The following is a 17,348-nucleotide window of genomic DNA, read 5'->3' on the forward strand; positions in this document are numbered from 1 at the left end:
TACTTTTGTATCTAGCTAGACCAAAATTAGATCAATACGAGACACGTGCTTGTGTTTGAGATTAAAAGTTGCTTTACGATATTAAGTTGACGTATCCGTACAATATTAGTAACCAGTAGTTCTTGAGCTTGAAGATCAAAATTTGGCCAAGAACACAGGCCAATGGTCTCACTCAAAATAAAGAATGACTATAATCTACTCAATTCTACAGCAAGCAAGTTTCACATTTTTGTAAGATCTGCATCAGATTAAGATATTAGGAGTTTGATCGTTCATTCAACACCACCTCCATCCTTGGATTTCTTCCTTGGCTTGCGTTTCTTCTGCTTCAATTTAAGCTTTACTTCAGCTTTGACACTCTTTTCCCACTCCTTACTTTTCTTTTGATAGAGCAGCATTGCAGAACGAGCATCTTCTACCTACAGAACAAAATTCAGCCAAATTTTCACAGATCTTTCAAAACAAAATGTCCCATGACAGAACGGTACAACATTTAAAAGGCCGATCGGAATAAAATTTCTTGCAAGTTGTTGGCATCGATTGTGATATCCCACGTTGGTTGGAGAGGAAAACGAATCACCCTTTATAAGGGTGTGGATACCTTTCCCAGGAAAGCCCAAAAACCTTGAGGGAAAGCCCGGAAGGGAAAGCCCAAAGAGACAGTATCTAGATGAGCACAGGTTCCGCTATGTAACTCTGAAAGACGCGTTTTAAAGCCTCGAGGGGAAGCCCGAAAGAGAAATCTCAAAGAGGACAATATCTACTAGCGGTGGGCTTGGGCCGTTACAGTAATAGAGGAAGCTTGAACGATATACAGATTCCCAGAATTTGCAAAATCAGGTCAGACATCGCACGTAATTTGCATCGAGATGGGAGTCCTTGCTTTTGGTGGTCATGAATCTTAGGATGAAAACAAGTAACATAGCTCGCAAAAACTTCGACTAGTTTCACGATAACGGCTAAACCCTATTATATTTGGTTGTCAAGAAAACTAGTCAGGTATAAAATCCTAAGTAGGTTGTCATCATGGCTTGAATCCATTCTTTCTAAGCCTTTTCATTTTTATGACCGTAATTGACCACTACGTCAACTCATGTCGTTAATCAATACCCAGAGATTTCTTTGGCGGTTTAACAAAAGGAGCTAAAAATATAAAGGGTGAAAAGATCAGAAAACTAACAGGACAGTGCTCCCCATTTTGAATCTCAACGCCAAGAACCTCAGCTGCAAGATGGCGGAGGGCTCTTCTACATCCTCCCCTGTGTCACCAAACATTTGAGAACGGATATTTTTCGAAGTAGAATCGAACAGGTTGAAGTTATAAAGTTGAATGGGAAGCAAAATTATTACCTCTGGAAGAACTGATACTCGGAGGTATCTCTCACATCCTTCTTGGGATGACTCAAGAGCAATGCCTGTCAAAAGAACTTTACTTTAACTGTTCAGATTTATACTTTAAACCATAAACTACATTAATCCAGATACCTTAAGATCATTACGCAAGGCATGGCCAACAAGAATCCTTCCCTTAATCAATTCCGCCACTCTCTTCTGGACAGTTGGAAAATCCTTTGCTGAAATTGAAAAATTAAATCAATTACGTCAATGGCATTACGAAACGAAACCTAAAGTAAACGTAAAAAACGTAAATCCCAATTGGAAATCAGAGGATGAAAGACTGATTGAGCGCAAGGAACTAAAAAAATCCAAATCCCAGGCCATCTTGTTGAAAGCAAGGGGCAAAGTACAATACCCTAAATTTACTTTTCATTAATCTACCTACTCAAACTTTCTGAAACCGCTCAAGCCCACCGCTAGCAGATATTGTCCTCTTTGGGCTTCCCCTTCTGGGCTTTCCCTCAAGGTTTTAAAACGCGTCTGCTAGAGAAAGGTTTCCACACCTTTATAAAAAATGTTTCGTTCTCCTCTCCAACCGATGTGGGATTTCACACTTTCACTTCCCTCTTAGTACCTAGCATTACTTTTCTCAGAGATAATTGTACATAGCTAGAAATCAGGCATCCTTGTAAACACTCTTCAAGGAAACAGATGATTCCAATCTCTTCCCTAGAATGCTTTTTGTTAGGTAAAGATGTTAGGTAGCTAAGTACTATTGTATTAAGACATGTAAACAACCAAATATACATGTTACAAGAAATAAGGAAAACTAAGGTCACCTTTCCTCAGGTCGCAGGGTCTTATGCCACTAATTTCAGTCCGAAAGTCAACCACACGCTCTATAGGACGTACAAACTCATCGTATATAACATTCCCCCATTTGTTTACCTGTCATTAATTGGCAGTACTGTTAGCAACTATAATATATAAAAGTTAAACGTCACTCTTTGGTGCCCCAAGAAGCAGCTACATATGACAATGAAAGTTTTAACTATCAACCCCTCCAAAAAGACAATAATAATAATAATAATCCATCCACTCTCCTGATTGAAGGAGGTATAAAGAGTCTGCCTCTGCACGTGTATGCTAAAAAACCAAATACATGGATACGAATAACAGGTGATCAAATTCAAAAAGGATTGAATGAAAGACTGAATACCACTGTAACTCGTCCAAGGGCGCTTTTGTTACCTTGGCCCACGCCAACCATTTCACAATCCATAGCTACTACATCTGTAAGACTGGCAAAAGTTTGAAGTGAGTTAGTCGTCAATTCTTTGAGCTAGACTTCCAAAGGAACCCAGCTATTTATTCTAGATGTTTCTTCTGATTTTAACCCCGACGAGTTGTTATTTGGAGTATTAAATTCGATTCTTTCTTGGCAAAGAAAACAAAAGCAGGGAATCAAGTAAATTCGAGCTTTGATTTATTATTATTTTGCCAATACTAAGGGGCTAGAAGCCACACAGAACTTGATTTGTTTAATTCCAAGGTAATTCATAATTTAGTCCCATGAACTTGCTTGCTACTTATGATAGTCGAGGACTGAATTATAATTAAATTTCTTTTTTAGCCAGAAGTTGGTGATTATACAAGTAGCTTTTTTTTTTTTTTTTTCACTTTGCATCTACAGTAAGTAGACAACAACTACTATGTCCTTCAAGTAATCTAAAATAATTCTAAGAGATTACCTAAAGTCATCGTTCACTGGAATGAGAAGTTTCTTGTTGGAGTGATCTGACTCCTCATCAGATCTATCCTTGCGTTTTCCTGTAAACCCAGGTCGCACAAGTTAACAAAATCATGACATTATGATCAAAGTTTAAAATGTCGAGATCTCATTAGTGACAATTTGTTACTTTTATCTGATGTTTCATCTATTTTTTCACAATATAATGGAAATGTTCATCCACCCATTATGTTAATATCCATGGACATGTGGAAATATCAATGAAAATGTCACCCATCGAAATTTAATACACTGATTATGACAACAAAAACTAGGTGGATTCATTAGAATGAAACAAAAAACAAGCCTAAACATTTCGTGAACTAAGAACTTCACAATAAAATAATTAGAAAAATCAAAAGCTTAACGCAAACATACACCATCTAAAGTGATGATTGAAGCAAAACCCAGTTTTCACTTTCTGTGTTTGAATCAGTGAAGCTCATACGTCGCCAATCACACAGAAGTAAAGATAATAAGTAACACAGAGTTCACCAAACAAGAGCATGGTTCAGTTAACGAAACCAGATAAATTTCATAAAACACAGAGTTCATCGAACAAGATAAATATCAATGGGAAACTAAGAAAGCAATATGAACCCAGGGTAGAAGAACTGTTACCTAAAAGGGTATTTGACGAGGCTTCGGATTTCGGTACACTGGAGGATCGCTTTGAACCATGAGGGTTCAGTTTCTGCAGGATCAGAAGAACAAAGAAAATCAGTGATAGAAAGAGAGACTGGAAAAAGGAGGGATGGAGGGAAGAAGAATGACTTGTTGGAGTAGCGCCCAATTAGGGTTCAGCAATTTGGGTTTAGCGCTCTTCTTGAGCTGAGACTCCATAATCTTGAAGCTCCACTTTGCAGGCCAACTCCGCAATTCACATACTACTGATAGCTGTCGACTTCGGCCGTCTTCTCGCCCGGCGGCCCTAAACGGGAAAAGAGAGGAAGAAGGGTTCCAATTTGTAATTCTTTGTGCGTTTAAAAATTATTTATTTATTTATTTTTAAAAGGTTTTTAAAAATTTGAACTTCACAAATATTATTTTACAAAATGCAAATTAAATTTTTGAAAATTTGACTTCTATAAGATCTTATTATTACATAGTATGTTGTTATTATCTAAATATTTAGCCAACTAATTAATATATATATATTGTTATTAGTGACGTTCCTTACCAAGGAGTCAAAACGTCTCTCTTGTTAGCGGTGGGTTACAAGTGGTATAATTGACCAAAACGGACAATATCTGTTAGTGGTAGATTACAAGTGGTATCAGAATCGGGCGTGTTAGACGAACACGACTCTCTACAATGGTATGGTATTGTCCACTTTGTCTCATGGCTTTGCCTTAGGCTTTCCAAAAAGTCTTGTACTAATGGGATAGTATTATTTGATTATAAACCTATGATCATTCTCTAAATTAGTAGATGTGGGACTTTCATCCAACACCTCCCCTCGAACAAAGTATGCCTTAGATGTGGGACTTTCATCCAACACCTCCCCTCGAACAAAGTATGTCTCCCCTTAATCGAGGCTCGACTCCTTTTGTTTTGGAGTCTTAGTCATTTTTTACTATGCCTTCAAGGAGCCTCAACTCCTTTTTTCTTTTGGAGTTCTTTGTTCGACATTTGAGGATTCTATTGATATGACTAAGTTGAGGGCATGACCCTCATACCATGTTAGAAGAATGATTCTGATAAGTTAGATACTCTCATGAGGCCTTTTGGGGAAGCCCAAAGCAAAGTCACGAGAGCTTATGCTCAGAATAGACTCATATCATTGTGGAGAGTCGTGTTCGTCTAACAGGGCGGACACTGCCCCTAAGTGAGGTGGATTGTGAGATTCCATATTAGTAGGAGAAGGGAACGAAACATCTCTTACAAGGGTGTGGAAATCTCTCTCGAGTAGACATGTTTTAAACCCTTGAAGCTAATGAAAGCTGTTTCATAATTAATGCATGAACCCTAGCTAAAATATTATAGTTCGAATCATCCAGCTATCCATACAAGAATGAAGGTAAACTTATCTCTAATGTTTGAGTCTAACTCAATAAATAAAATATAAATTTTCTAAATATTCAATCTCCTTTGTGCCATTGTTAGAACGAGAAAAAAAGGCGCTAAAAAATACACGACATGTTCACGAGTTCATAGTTTTACACCTCATGAGATCTCTTGTAGCTAATTTAAGAATCATCCAGACAAATATTGATGATAAGTTGCTGAAGATGGCCGCCATTAAATACGGTTCTCAAAACGGAACTTAACTTGTTGAGGAGAATTGGGATTCCTACGAGCAGTGATCTGCAAATGCGCACCGTCAGCAACCATTCTCTGCAACACTCTCACGATGTTCTTTGTGTCATCTATACCAAGATGATGGCTTCCCACCAAGGGTATTTCGAGTTGTCTCATCATCGTCGCCATTCCTGTCGCCTAGTAATTACCATCCAAAGTAAATAACTTCATCGATAATCGGTCGTGTAAGCTCCATTCTCAGAGAAACTAAACATAAGGTTGAATCGTGACCAAAAGCAGATAGTGTTAGGATGGTTGGGAGAGAGTCCCACGTTGACTAATTTGGTGGAAGATCATGGGTTCATAAGTGAGGAATACTATCTCTATTAGTACGAGGCCTTTTGAGAAGTCCAAAACAAAACTATGAGAGCTTAGGTTCGAAGTGGACAATATCATACCATTGTGGAGAGTCGTGATTCCTAACATGGTATAGAGTCATGTCCTTAACTTAGCCATGTCAATAGAATCCTCAATTGTCAAACAAAGAAGTTGCTAGCCTCAAAGGTGTAGTCAAAAGTAACTCAAGTGTCGAACAAAGGGTGTACTTTGTTCGAGGGCTCCAAAATGGTATGATATTGTCCACTTTAAGCATAAGTTCTCATGGCTTTGATTTTGGTTCCCAAAAGGCCTCAAACCAATGAAGATGTATTCTTTACTTATAAATCCATGATCAACTCCTTAATTAGCCGATGTTACGTCCCACTCAAGATGCTACAAACTCTTATTTTGATGGACTATCGTACCTTCTTTTGGTAAAAGTTGAGATAGACATCTTTGATATTGATCCACTCCATAAAATAGTCGGGAAGTTTCATGTTTGACACACTGCATTGATGTGGGACCTGAGTTTTTATATCCCAGTTTCCACTGGTACAAGTAAAAGATAGCATAAATCATCAACACTTCTGTTACACATAGCACATTCACAATATGAATAAATGAACAATTTAGCAAGGAATTGTAAAACTTAAAAGTAGATCGAGAAAAGGAGGCTTACCATGTCACGAATGCTGCTCGATCAAGAACACCACCCAGTTCCTTCCTCCACAGCTGATGCTCAACCAGCCAATCTTCGAACTGTTGTATAACATCCTTGTACAGTATGGCTGTGTCATGCCAGACACTGAAAATATAATATGGAACTATCAGCTAGTAAAAAGAAGTCTATTAGAATCTTAACGGCACTTGTCAACATACCGAAGAAAAAGTCGTCCTATGTAATAGCCCAAGCCCACCGCTAGCAGATATTGTCCGCTTTGGCCCGTTACATATCGCTGTCAGCCTCACGGTTCTAAAATGCATCTACTAGGGAGAGGTTTCCACACCCTTATAAGGAATGCTTCGTTCTCCACTCCAACTGATGTGGGATCTCACAATCCACCCCCCTTGGGGGCCTAGTGTCCTCGATGGCGTACCGTTCGGTGTCTAACTCTGATACCATTTGTAACAGCCCAAGCCCACCGATAGCAGATATTGTCTACTTTGGCCCATTACATATCACCGTCAGCCTCACGGTTTTTAAACGCGTCTACTAGGGAGAGTTTTCCACACCCTTATAAGGAATGCTTCGTTCCCCTCTCTAACCGATGTGGGATCTCACATCCTACCTAATTAGCATTGGACATGTACACCATGCAATCAGGTTTTGAAATATATTTGTCCTAAATCCTAAGAAATAAATGAATCCACAATAATGTCGAACATTATCAAGCCTTCACCACACATAGATTAGACATACCGGTCAACTCCAAACTTGCCATATTTTCCTTCAATGTACTCATTTATCCTTCGTTCACTCATTCTTGAAGGCCTAACAAACCTGAGGAAGGATTTAAGGCAGTCGTCAAAGAACGTAGAACCAAAAAAGAAAAACCATAAATTTCTTGTTCTTAATCATCCAAAGAACATTTGTTGGCGTTCTTAGAAGTTAAACCATTTTACATGATGGGGTTACAAGCATAATAAGCCGGTCAGTGTCATCTCTCAACCGCACAGAAGCCGATTTTCCTAAATACACATTACATATGCTAAAATGGTTCCAAATTAAGCTAACATTTTACTCCATGCTTATATTACATGCAATCAATATGTCCATCCGGGTAGTAAGTCATCCTATAACATCTCAAGCCCACCGCTAATAGATATTGTCCTCATTGGGCTTTTCCTTTCGGGCTTCCCCTCAAGATCGTTTTAAAAATCTTGAGGGGAAGCCTAAAAGGGATTCTTTCTACATGCTCTTTGAGATTAAAATCTTGAAAAAACAGGTAACAGAGAAATATAGAGATGCATAAAATATGAAATCTGCCGAGCGGAAAGATAAATAATAAATGCATAACAAAGAGCAAGAGTGAGCAGGTCACAAAGAAGCAGGTAGAACCTGTGGAAAAAACCCGTCACATCCAGTGTCTTGGCATTGACTAATATGACTGGAAACTCAATTATTTCAACTTTTCCCTCCAAATCAAGCACTAGAAAAAACTCAATATCCTGAGTTCGCATATGTTTTGAGCTAGCAACATCTACCTGAAGCTCCCTGGAGATATCATGGTTGAACTTCTTTACGTGGAGTGGATCATCCATCTACAAAACAGGGTCACATGAATATATCTAAATTTGGCTGCAAAATTTCAGCTAGGGAACTTCAGTAAGAACCACTAGAACACACAACATAAGACAATAGTCTGATCAATAGTGGAAAATGGTCGTAAATTCGTATCATTTCCAATTTTGTTCTGGTGGGTTACCAAATTCAACCAGCAGACAGCTTAACACGCAAGAAAAACGAGCAAAAGTTCTCTGAGGAATATCGTCGAACATGTGGTGTACAACACCAAACTAACCACATGGCACACACAATCAAGTAGAATCTTCAGTCACTTCAGAAAATGTAAGCAAAGAAAACAACGAGGCATTCGAAAAACGCAAGTGCAACAGCTCAAATCCAGAATTAAAAAAAAATACCATTGTACACTTGCTCTGTGTGTAATACAAACACATGGGCCTCCAACGATTATGCACCACATCGAGGGATTCAGAGGGAGCCGAAGAAGATGGTTCGTGGGCTGTGGGGAGAGATGAATGACATCGGATAGCTAAAGGTGTCCGTGGAGAAGAACAAATTGCGGCAGAGAGAGACAACGGAACCAGAGAATGACATGGGACTGAGTAGAATGACGAAACCTTAAGCAGCGGCGCTCTCACAAACATTGATTTGAAATGAGCGGAAGTGAGCGGCTAATGTACAGTCTACACTCCGACGGTCTACCGGAGCAGAGAAGACGACGGACGTTGGGGTGGTCGAATTCTGCGGCAGGAACATACATATATATATATATATATATACATATTTTATAAATATTATCAAATTTGTAGATATCCATATTATAAAAAGTTGATTGAAATATCACTTTGAATTTTCTTTTAATTATAGTTCTGGTAGTTTTAAAATTTCTAATTATAATGAAAGAAAATAATTAATTCAAGGAGACCATTGAAGATCGAAATGGAAAAAATGGAAAATGCAAATTCAAAAAAAATCAAAGCAGCAATGAATCAAATGCTTCACAGATTTCAGATTTAAATACCTGCAATGGAAGATCATTGTTCTTCTAATCCAGACACTGATATTCCGGAGATTTAACAAATCAAACATGAATCTCTCCAATTCCATGTTTCAATTTCTCGTCCTCTTCGCTCTCTTTTCTCTCGTGAAACCAGACGCCGCCTTGATCGGAAGCGTCTGCGGCAAGACTGAACAGCCGGTCATTTGTTCCGATTGCTTCAAATCCTCCTCCGGAAGCCAGACCGCCGACGTCCGTGGGCTCGCAGTCATCGCCATTGGATGTGCCGAGAGAAATACCAGATTAATGGCGCAGAAACTCGGCGAACTTCTCCGTAGCACGCCGGATTCCGCTTTGAAGACGATTTTGAACGGTTGCTGGTTATCGACGGGGTATACTGCCGGCGATTTTCCGGGAATCGAAAGGGCTGTCGCGGCCGGAGACTACACCACCGGCAGAAACACTTTGGAGATTGCGATTAGGAATGTGAATAGCTGCTTGGAAGAGTTCAATAAAAACCCTCGCGTTCCGGTGCCGTCGGAGGTTTTGACGGGGACGGTGGCGGCCATCCAAGGCCGCCGGATTGTTTCTGATATTTTGAATAGTATTTAACGGTGCTTGAGATTTTAAATTAGAAAATAATAAAATAAAATATATATATATATATATATTTTTTTTTTTTTTTTGCATAAAGTTGTTGGTACCCATATATTGTTAACATGTAGATGCCTGTTAGAAGATATTGTCCGTTTTGGTGTCAGCTTCACGGGTTTAAAATGCGTCTACCAAGGAGACCCTTTCCAAGTGGGACCTCACAATCCGCTCCCCTTGGGACCCAGTGTTGTTCTCGCTATCATGATGTGTGACTCTTATACCATTTTTCGATTTGTGCATGTCATCCTTGCACAAGGGTCATGCTAATCTTCTCTATATCAGAGGTCTCCGAAGGATAAAATATCAAAAATGTTAACTAGCCAACGAATCAAGACAATTGAGCTATCACGGTCTTTAAATTTCAAAAATATCAAATAGATCCCATAAGTTTTAAGATAAACAAACCAGGTTGGATAAGAACGACTCGAGAATATACAATATACATGCCCAGCAGATTGAAAACTGTGTGTGAGCTTAAGGGGCAGTTCGTTCACCCATACAAAACTATAATATAGCGATGTTCTATATATATATTCACATCAGCAGATTACCTGGAAACTGATATCAATGTCCATTGATTATATGCATAAAGTTGGCCTTATTCTTCTCATTCCTCTGCAACATTCACAAGTTCATACTCAACTAAAGATAGATTATTGTCTTCCTTGACGACGAAATTTTCGGGCTCGACGACCTCGATGCGGCCCCATTTATCGACTGCGAGCCTCATTGATCCTTTGAACATGTCGATCTTTGCATTTCGAAGAATGATAGTTGTCCCAGGTTTTACTTGATCAACTGAGCAAACAAATAACCATATAAGACAACATGATAAATGAGTTCATTGCAGAGATTTCATTTCAAAGCTAGAGATTCAAGTGGCAATAGTTTGCAGACCAGCTAGAAGCAGATTGGGCTAGGGATTTGTGAGAAATTAACATCAAACACTTCAGTTTCAGTTCAAATCTTCATTTATCAAGCTGCAGATTATGGTCAATAACAGGAAACCACAGGGATTTGATTCTTCCTAGCCATTCTAACGCATCCAGTTCAAGCTACTGATAATGAAATTACGTTTTGTAGAGCAAAATCAATGCATATTTCTAGTTTCAAGTTCCTTTAAGCGCATCGGTAAGATGTAGGTAATCCGCCAAACCCTATCTCACAATCCATATTGTTTAATAATCGCTCTAGGGCACATAGTTCAAACATTCCAATCTACATAATCATTGATTTAGCCTCCCCACCTGCGATCCAACAACACCTAATTTTCCCTACTCAATTCATGAAAAACACTACATAAAGCGTAACAGCAACGGAAGATTTCAAAATTCATACCCTGATCATTACGCGCAGTGAACAAAATGGTTCCAGTTTCGTCTCCAATAAGGCACTCAGCGATCCGCGTCTGTCGAAGGTGCTGTGACACCGATCGACCTTTCTGCAGCACGGTATTGGAGCTAACGACCTTGACGATGAGTGTGTGGCCATTAGTGCCAGGCTTGAGCTGTTCGACCTTAACGAAGACTGGCTTTCTCAAGCCTGATCTCGATGCCGGCGTAGGTGATTTTTCCGTCGCCATTGATGCCGAAGCCGAAGATCAGCAGCACGCCAAATCCTGATCCCAATCCGCGTAAATCGATCGAAATTTTCTCCTGTCTCCCTCTTTTTCTAGTGCTGTCACTCGTGGGTTGTTACAGGGTGGGTGTGTGTATATATAGCATCTTCATTCTGCTTTCGTCTTTGATTTTTTTGCGACATTTTTTCCAACACAAAATAATTTGACAAAAATAATAAACCAATGCTTCAAAGTTATAAACTTTCTATAAATAAACACATCAATTGATATATCATCTTCAACTTACTTACTCTTTCGATCTATCGTTCTTGAACTTAGGTATTCTTTCGTAGGATCGTCCGCTTCTTCGTTTCTCTTTTTCCTTCAAAATCACGCTCACTTCTACCTCAAGGACTCAGATCCTGATAGGAGTAGAGCCAAGTTAGACCAGATATAGTCTCGAACTTTTGAAGTTCGAGTATTGAAAAAGAGATGTTCTGAACTACTGCAAATTCTATTTGTTTTTCGGAACTCACGCTCACTTCTACCCCAAGGATTCAGATCCTGATAGGAGTAGAGTCGAGCTAGTCCAGATATAGTCTTGAACTTTTGAAGTTCGAGTGTTGAAAAAGAGATTTCTGAACTACTGCAAATTCTATTTGTTTTTCCGCAACTCACGCTCATTTCTACCCCAAAGATTTAGACCTTGATAGGAGTAGAGCCGAGCTAGTCCAGATATAGTCTTGAACTTTTGAAGTTCGAGTGTTGAAAGAGTGATGTTCTGAACTACTGCAAATTCTATTTGTTTTTTGCAACTTTACCAAGGAGCTAGATGAGAAGAAACTCCCAAGTGTCCCGTTCGTTCTTTCAACACTCGAACAAGACCGGTCAATCGCTCATTCGAGCATGATCCTCTTTCTTAGAACCCATTGAATTTTGTACTTCAAACTTTTCTCAAATTTAATTGTTGTTCATATTTGTGAAGAACACAAGAACAAATGTTTGAGGCACTTCCAAAATCATTGAAACATCTTAAGAATGAATGCACATTGGCCTTTTCCATTGATGTCGATGTCAAGTTTCGGAAGGTAAGACGATCGAGTTCGTGATGAATATACACAGTAACACCGAAAAAAATCGTTATTCGAACGGATCGAATAGATATTTTCCTTTTATTCGTGTTCAGAGAAAGCAGTGATGGCGAAAAAAGAGAGACAACAATGACAGTAAGAATCAGGTGGCTGTTCATTTTCAGCTGATACCATTCCTTGAGCAGCAGCAGCAGCCTTTGACATCCTCAAGTGTATGGAACTGGTATTCTCTCTATTTCAGAACCCGAAACCATATCGTCCCAAAGAAGATCCGAAAGCGCCATCGTCAATTCCCCGACGCGTCCTGTAACAAACGATTAATGAGAACATTTCATTCATTATCACTTTAACAAAAGTTAAGATCATAACAAAAAGATGTTACCATCTCCAATCGGTTGATCATCCCATGAGATGATTGGCAGTACAGGAAGTGTGCTTCCTACAAACATCATTTCAGCAGCGTCTTTGGCTTCCTCAACCGTAAGGTTCGCAGTTCCGACGCTCTTCAGCTTCCCGTCCTCGACCAACTTCGGAGCTAGAGCTAGAAGTCGGAGTGCGGTGCAGCCCGAGAGAACCTTATCGAAACAAGGCAAGATAAGCTCCTTTTCCTTGGTTATAAATGCAACATTCACATTTGGACCTTCTGCAACATATCCTTCTTCATCAACCCAAATGGAAGCAAATGCTCCTTTCTCTTCAGCTTCCATTTTGGTTAGCACATTTGGTAGGTAGTTCACACTCTTCATCGTCGCAAACTGCGGCGTCTTTATCGGCACGGTCGATGTTATGGCTTTAACCCCTTCTTTACATTGAGAGAAGTCGTCGTCTATGGCTACTGCATAGAATGCAGAATTGCCATGTCCAGAGGGTGTGAGCAGGAAATCTCCAGGTCCTGCACTTAACCAGTACCTTAAGGTGCCTTTCTTGAGCTCTGATACTGCTGTCAATTGGATAAGAATGCTCTGAAGAACCGACCGGGGGAACGGAGGCGAGATCTTCGCTTTTGCAGCCGATCTTAGAAAGCGGTCGATGTGGGCATCCAACTCATACAAATGTCTGTAAAGAACCAAAGTTAGTAATGAAGTCTAGAACAGTTCAACATGTTTGATGAACTTTCTCATGTACCAACCCATTTAAAATGATGGCTGTATCGAACACGCCGTGGCCTCGATGAACCATGTGATCATCGATCGGAATCATCATCATAGCTGGATCTGTAATAATTCCACCAAAAATGCTGGAATACATTGCTGGATATGGTTTCTTCTTCAAACTCCATTTCTCATGAAGTTTTTCGAGCAACTGTTTTGAAAGGAAGAGAAAAACATTTTCAACAGCAATGGAAGTTTAGTCATTTAGAGGCCAAATTCAAAGAAACCATAATGGATCATTTCTATTTGCAATTGTTTCAGTGCCTCATAGCCTCTAATAACCATCTCAAACTTTTTCCATGCCAAATGAAGAAAAAATGTAACCGGTAGATAGTGTCCGCTTTAGCCCGATACTGTCAGCCCATGGTTTTAAAACGCGTCTATTAGGGAGAGGTTTCCACACTTTTATACGGAATGTTTTTCCCTCTCCAACCAAGGGGACCCAACGTCCTTGTTGGCACACCGTCGAGTATCTAACTCTGATACTACTTTTAACATCCAAGCTCACGGCCCGTAGATATTGTCCGCTTTGGCTGAGAACAGAGCATCCCTTACAAGGGTGTGGAAACCTCTCCCTAGTAGACACGATTTAAAACCATGCCATCAGGGGACCCAACATCCTTGTTGGCACACCGTCGAGTATCTAGCTCTAATACTACTTTTAACATCCAAGCTCACGGCTAGTAGATATTGTCCGCTTTGGTTGAGAACAGAGCATCCCTTACAAGGGTGTGGAAACCTCTCCCTAGTAGACATGATTTAAAACCATGCTGTCAGGGGACCCAACGTCCTTGTTGGCACACCGTCGAGTATCTAGCTCTAATACTACTTTTAACATCCAAGCTCACTGCTAGTAGATATTGTCCGCTTTGGTTGAGAATAGAGCATCCCTTACAAGGGTGTGGAAACCTTTCCCTAGTAGACGCGTTTTAAAACCGTGAAACTAACGGCGATACATAACCGACTAAAACGAACAATATCTACTAGCCGTGGACGTGGACTCTTACAAAAAAAAATGATCCATCAGACATTGGGTGTTTGGAGAACTTACCTCGAATGATGATGAGAAAACATGAACCTTCAAGTCAGTTTCACTTCCATTTCCAATCGCTAATGCATCAGCACACAAGCAGAAACAATCATATTAACAACAAAGGGCAGACAAGAAAACACCCAACATCGAAAACATCGAAAACATCGAAAAAAAAAAAACAAACCCACCTCCAGTTTCATTAGAACGAGAGTTGGAGGCCTCCATTGAAGAAATTTACAGAACCTGCAGGGCAGAAGCACCAAAAAGGGTGAATGAAACCACTGAAAACTTGCCAATATAAAGGGCGTAGAGATCGATAAAGAATCATAAGAACTAACCACTTCTCTTGTAATAATTCAATGTCGGGTCGTATTCAAATGATATTGGTGAGAAAGAGAATCCTTTTGGGATTCACTGTTCGAAAGTTTGTCGTGAAGTATTTGGAGGGTAGAGAAAGAGACCGATTCTATTTTGATCGGTTTGTCTTTTGGGCAGTGTAAAAAGGTGTATCCTTTGGCCAATACTTCGTGGCAGAAGGAGAAAGAACAAGAACACAGCACCAGTGGCAGAGACTAAACTCCAACATACAATTTTCAGACCAGACAAGAGGCCGGCAGATAGGTCAAAGGCTCCATATTATATTCATTATAGTTGCAGTCAACATAAACTATATTATCCTTTCCTATGAATCTCCATGTCTTTCAGTGCGATCATTATCTGTAGCCCATTTTGAATCTCACAAGGAGATTGGTCCAGAATGTGATGGTAAAGAATGTATTGGAAATAATTTACCTCGACCCATCGTTATAACTTTTGGTTTTAATCAAATGATTGAGACATTCGCCCTTCCCTGCTCATGCTATTTCATTTATGTGCCGTCCCGTATTGTCCTTAAAAAATCTATTTTAAATAAAGTCGCTCGAGACACTCGTCTCGAAACGCTTGTCCTCATTGTGACACTAATGTGCCACAGAGTAACTCGCTTAGGCCATAGGGACTAGGGGTGGTGTGACACACGCATGTGCCACAAGGTAGCTCAACTCACTTAGGCCACATGGACTAGGGATGGTGTGACACACGCATGTGTCATAAGGTAGCTCAACTCGCTTAGGTCACATGGACCAGGGGTGGTGTGACACACGCATGTGCTACAGGTAGCTCATCTGGCTTAAGCCAAAGGGACAAGTGGTAGTGTGACACACGCATGTTCTATAGGGTAGTTCAGCTCGCTTAGGCCACAGGGACCAAGGGTGGTTGTGTCACAGGATAACTCAGTTCGCTAAGGCCGCAGGGACCAGGAATGGTGTGACACACGCATGTGTCATAAGGTAGCTCAGCTCGCTTAAGCCACAGATACCAGTAGTAGTGTGACACACGCATGTGCCACAGGAAAGCTTGGTTAGGCCACAAGGATCGGGAGTAGTGGAGAGCTGATATCATAACACCCTAGACATTCGGATGCATTTCCATTCATCTCCACAGTCCTCAATCACAGTGTTCTTTCCCACATTTCAATAATTTTGTACATTTGGCAGTCACTATTAACTGATATCAGTAGCATAAATTGTGTCCTACAATCATTTGAGAACATATTTCGGAGTTTTGCTTAAGAATATTAATTGTTTTCATTGTTTAAACAGACAAAACATAAGATATGAAGACCAGAGGATAATTTAGCAATCAAGTATGGTGGGAACCTTGGGTTTTCTGAATGTGCCTGATGGATCATTAGTCACAAGCCACCCGAATCGCCCTCCTGCTCCTACCCATCTCTTTGATAGAGATCCAAGAGTTAGAACAGAAACTGTTGATCCAAAAACTCCCATCGGCACAAAGGGTTTACTTCCAAAACCAAGACGCCCATAAACCTCATCAGCAATCACAAGAATTCCAAGCTTTTTCTGCAGTCTCTGCAATCTGAAAGGTAATCGACCAAAAGTAATTATATAGATACTCTTTCTCTTGGGAAAAAGAAAAGAAACGAGAAACAGTTCCCAGAAATTTATGCACCAAAACGGAAAAGAAAAACAGGGGAGAAATCGAAATCCAAATCAAAATCAAAATGAAAATCGAAATCGAAATCGAAATCGAAACCGAACCTTCCCAGACTGAAAAGAATGAACAAGCGCCTGTTGAGCGGCGCGGGCAGTATGAAAACAAGAATAAGCAGATGGATCGGCAATGGCGAGAGAAATCAGCTTTCTGGCAGTGTCCTCATCGACATTCTCGAGAACGAAGCTCACTCTATAGCCATTTTGATTAATATTCACGTATAAAATTAATAAGTGGAGTAATGTAAAGTCACTGTAGATAAGAGTACGAGAGATACATTTGTAAACACTTTGGTTATAGTAATTCTACCGTCTACTGAAATTTCTTTTTCTCGTAACCAAGTAAAATTTTGTCTCTTTGTTTAATTTTTGTTTGTAAGTGTGTGAGTACGATCAATCTTGCTTCCACTTTCACTCCAATAATTAGGTATAAAAGCAAAAACAATTGGATATAAAAACATGTTTATTGCTGACCAATTGAAGGTTAGCACACTACACAAAAATTTTAATTTAAAACAAAATTAGTAAAATAATAAATAAGATATTTCAATTATAGTATTTTAACTAAATCTCTTGCATAAGGGTAATCAAGTAATTGCACTACTTTTTTTTATCTTGTAATTTTCCATCCACTTATGAAATCATATATTTTCTTACAAAATTATATATATATATATATATAATAGAGAGTTGGTGGGGGATAAGGGTATTTTGGTAATAACACAAGTGAATTCATTACATATTATTTAAATATATACAAACTTTAAGGGGAAAAAAAAGCTTTAATCATGGTGCAATTGATTACCCTTCTCATTGTAACTC

At 39.6% G+C, this 17,348-nt stretch overlaps 5 protein-coding genes and 1 non-coding gene across 6 annotated transcripts; 1 reads left to right on the top strand and 5 right to left on the bottom strand.

The window, feature by feature from the left end:
* Positions 1-54: 54 nt before the first annotated feature.
* On the bottom strand, positions 55-4,102 carry LOC111796855 (RNA exonuclease 4). The gene is made up of 9 exons (XM_023679643.1): positions 3,902-4,102; positions 3,749-3,821; positions 3,090-3,168; positions 2,558-2,639; positions 2,178-2,286; positions 1,486-1,574; positions 1,351-1,415; positions 1,181-1,259; positions 55-419 (listed from the first exon to the last, which is right to left on the bottom strand). The coding sequence occupies exons 1-9, from the start codon at positions 3,968-3,970 to the stop codon at positions 273-275; spliced, it is 792 nt and encodes a 263-aa protein (XP_023535411.1). The 5' UTR covers positions 3,971-4,102; the 3' UTR covers positions 55-272.
* Positions 4,103-5,153: 1,051 nt separating this feature from the next.
* Positions 5,154-9,155, bottom strand: LOC111796854 (uncharacterized exonuclease domain-containing protein At3g15140). Its single transcript, XM_023679642.1, has 7 exons — positions 9,013-9,155; positions 8,390-8,732; positions 7,806-8,008; positions 7,167-7,247; positions 6,426-6,551; positions 6,172-6,295; positions 5,154-5,566 (listed from the first exon to the last, which is right to left on the bottom strand). Exons 2-7 carry the CDS (start codon positions 8,633-8,635, stop codon positions 5,369-5,371), a joined length of 978 nt encoding a protein of 325 aa, XP_023535410.1. The 5' UTR covers positions 8,636-8,732; positions 9,013-9,155; the 3' UTR covers positions 5,154-5,368.
* On the top strand, positions 9,079-9,600 carry LOC111797408. Its single transcript, XM_023680395.1, has one exon. The coding sequence runs from the start codon at positions 9,079-9,081 to the stop codon at positions 9,598-9,600; it is 522 nt and encodes a 173-aa protein (XP_023536163.1).
* Positions 9,601-9,851: 251 nt separating this feature from the next.
* On the bottom strand, positions 9,852-9,959 carry LOC111797774. Its single transcript, XR_002815600.1, has one exon. It is a non-coding gene; the product is annotated as a U6 spliceosomal RNA (small nuclear RNA).
* Positions 9,960-9,970: 11 nt separating this feature from the next.
* Positions 9,971-11,388, bottom strand: LOC111796857 (uncharacterized protein At4g28440-like). Its single transcript, XM_023679644.1, has 2 exons — positions 10,981-11,388; positions 9,971-10,440 (listed from the first exon to the last, which is right to left on the bottom strand). Exons 1-2 carry the CDS (start codon positions 11,222-11,224, stop codon positions 10,250-10,252), a joined length of 435 nt encoding a protein of 144 aa, XP_023535412.1. The 5' UTR covers positions 11,225-11,388; the 3' UTR covers positions 9,971-10,249.
* An 842-nt stretch (positions 11,389-12,230) lies between these two features.
* LOC111796853 (D-amino-acid transaminase, chloroplastic-like) lies at positions 12,231-16,684 on the bottom strand. The gene is made up of 7 exons (XM_023679641.1): positions 16,575-16,684; positions 16,173-16,392; positions 14,664-14,718; positions 14,494-14,552; positions 13,421-13,593; positions 12,674-13,347; positions 12,231-12,595 (listed from the first exon to the last, which is right to left on the bottom strand). The coding sequence occupies exons 3-7, from the start codon at positions 14,698-14,700 to the stop codon at positions 12,498-12,500; spliced, it is 1,041 nt and encodes a 346-aa protein (XP_023535409.1). The 5' UTR covers positions 14,701-14,718; positions 16,173-16,392; positions 16,575-16,684; the 3' UTR covers positions 12,231-12,497.
* Between the last annotated feature and the right edge of the window lie 664 nt (positions 16,685-17,348).

The sequence above is a fragment of the Cucurbita pepo genome, chromosome LG06 (assembly GCF_002806865.2).
Source record: "Cucurbita pepo subsp. pepo cultivar mu-cu-16 chromosome LG06, ASM280686v2, whole genome shotgun sequence".
In the NCBI taxonomy this organism is placed as follows: domain Eukaryota; kingdom Viridiplantae; phylum Streptophyta; class Magnoliopsida; order Cucurbitales; family Cucurbitaceae; genus Cucurbita; species Cucurbita pepo.

Bases quoted from the DNA above. Each gene is read 5' to 3' on its own strand.
- LOC111797408 (XM_023680395.1), top strand. From the start codon at position 9,079: ATGAATCTCTCCAATTCCATGTTTCAATTTCTCGTCCTCTTCGCTCTC.
- LOC111796853 (XM_023679641.1), bottom strand. From the start codon at position 14,700: ATGGAGGCCTCCAACTCTCGTTCTAATGAAACTGGAG. The intron at 13,594-14,493 runs GTAAGTTCTCCA...CTTTCAAAACAG, and splicing joins TTTTCTCATCATCATTCGAG to TTGCTCGAAAAACTTCATGA. The intron at 13,348-13,420 runs GTTGGTACATGA...GGTTCTTTACAG, and splicing joins ACAGCCATCATTTTAAATGG to ACATTTGTATGAGTTGGATG.
- LOC111796857 (XM_023679644.1), bottom strand. From the start codon at position 11,224: ATGGCGACGGAAAAATCACCTACGCCGGCATCGAGATCAGGCTTGAGA. The intron at 10,441-10,980 runs GTATGAATTTTG...TTGTTTGCTCAG, and splicing joins CACTGCGCGTAATGATCAGG to TTGATCAAGTAAAACCTGGG.
- LOC111796854 (XM_023679642.1), bottom strand. From the start codon at position 8,635: ATGTTTGTGAGAGCGCCGCTGCTTAAGGTTTCGTCATTCTACTCAGTC. The intron at 6,296-6,425 runs GTAAGCCTCCTT...TACTTGTACCAG, and splicing joins CGAGCAGCATTCGTGACATG to TGGAAACTGGGATATAAAAA. The intron at 5,567-6,171 runs GTACGATAGTCC...GGTAATTACTAG, and splicing joins TCAACTTTTACCAAAAGAAG to GCGACAGGAATGGCGACGAT.
- LOC111796855 (XM_023679643.1), bottom strand. From the start codon at position 3,970: ATGGAGTCTCAGCTCAAGAAGAGCGCTAAACCCAAATTGCTGAACCCT. The intron at 3,169-3,748 runs GTAACAGTTCTT...CTGGGTTTACAG, and splicing joins CTCGTCAAATACCCTTTTAG to GAAAACGCAAGGATAGATCT. The intron at 2,287-2,557 runs GTATTCAGTCTT...AATTAATGACAG, and splicing joins CCCTTGGACGAGTTACAGTG to GTAAACAAATGGGGGAATGT.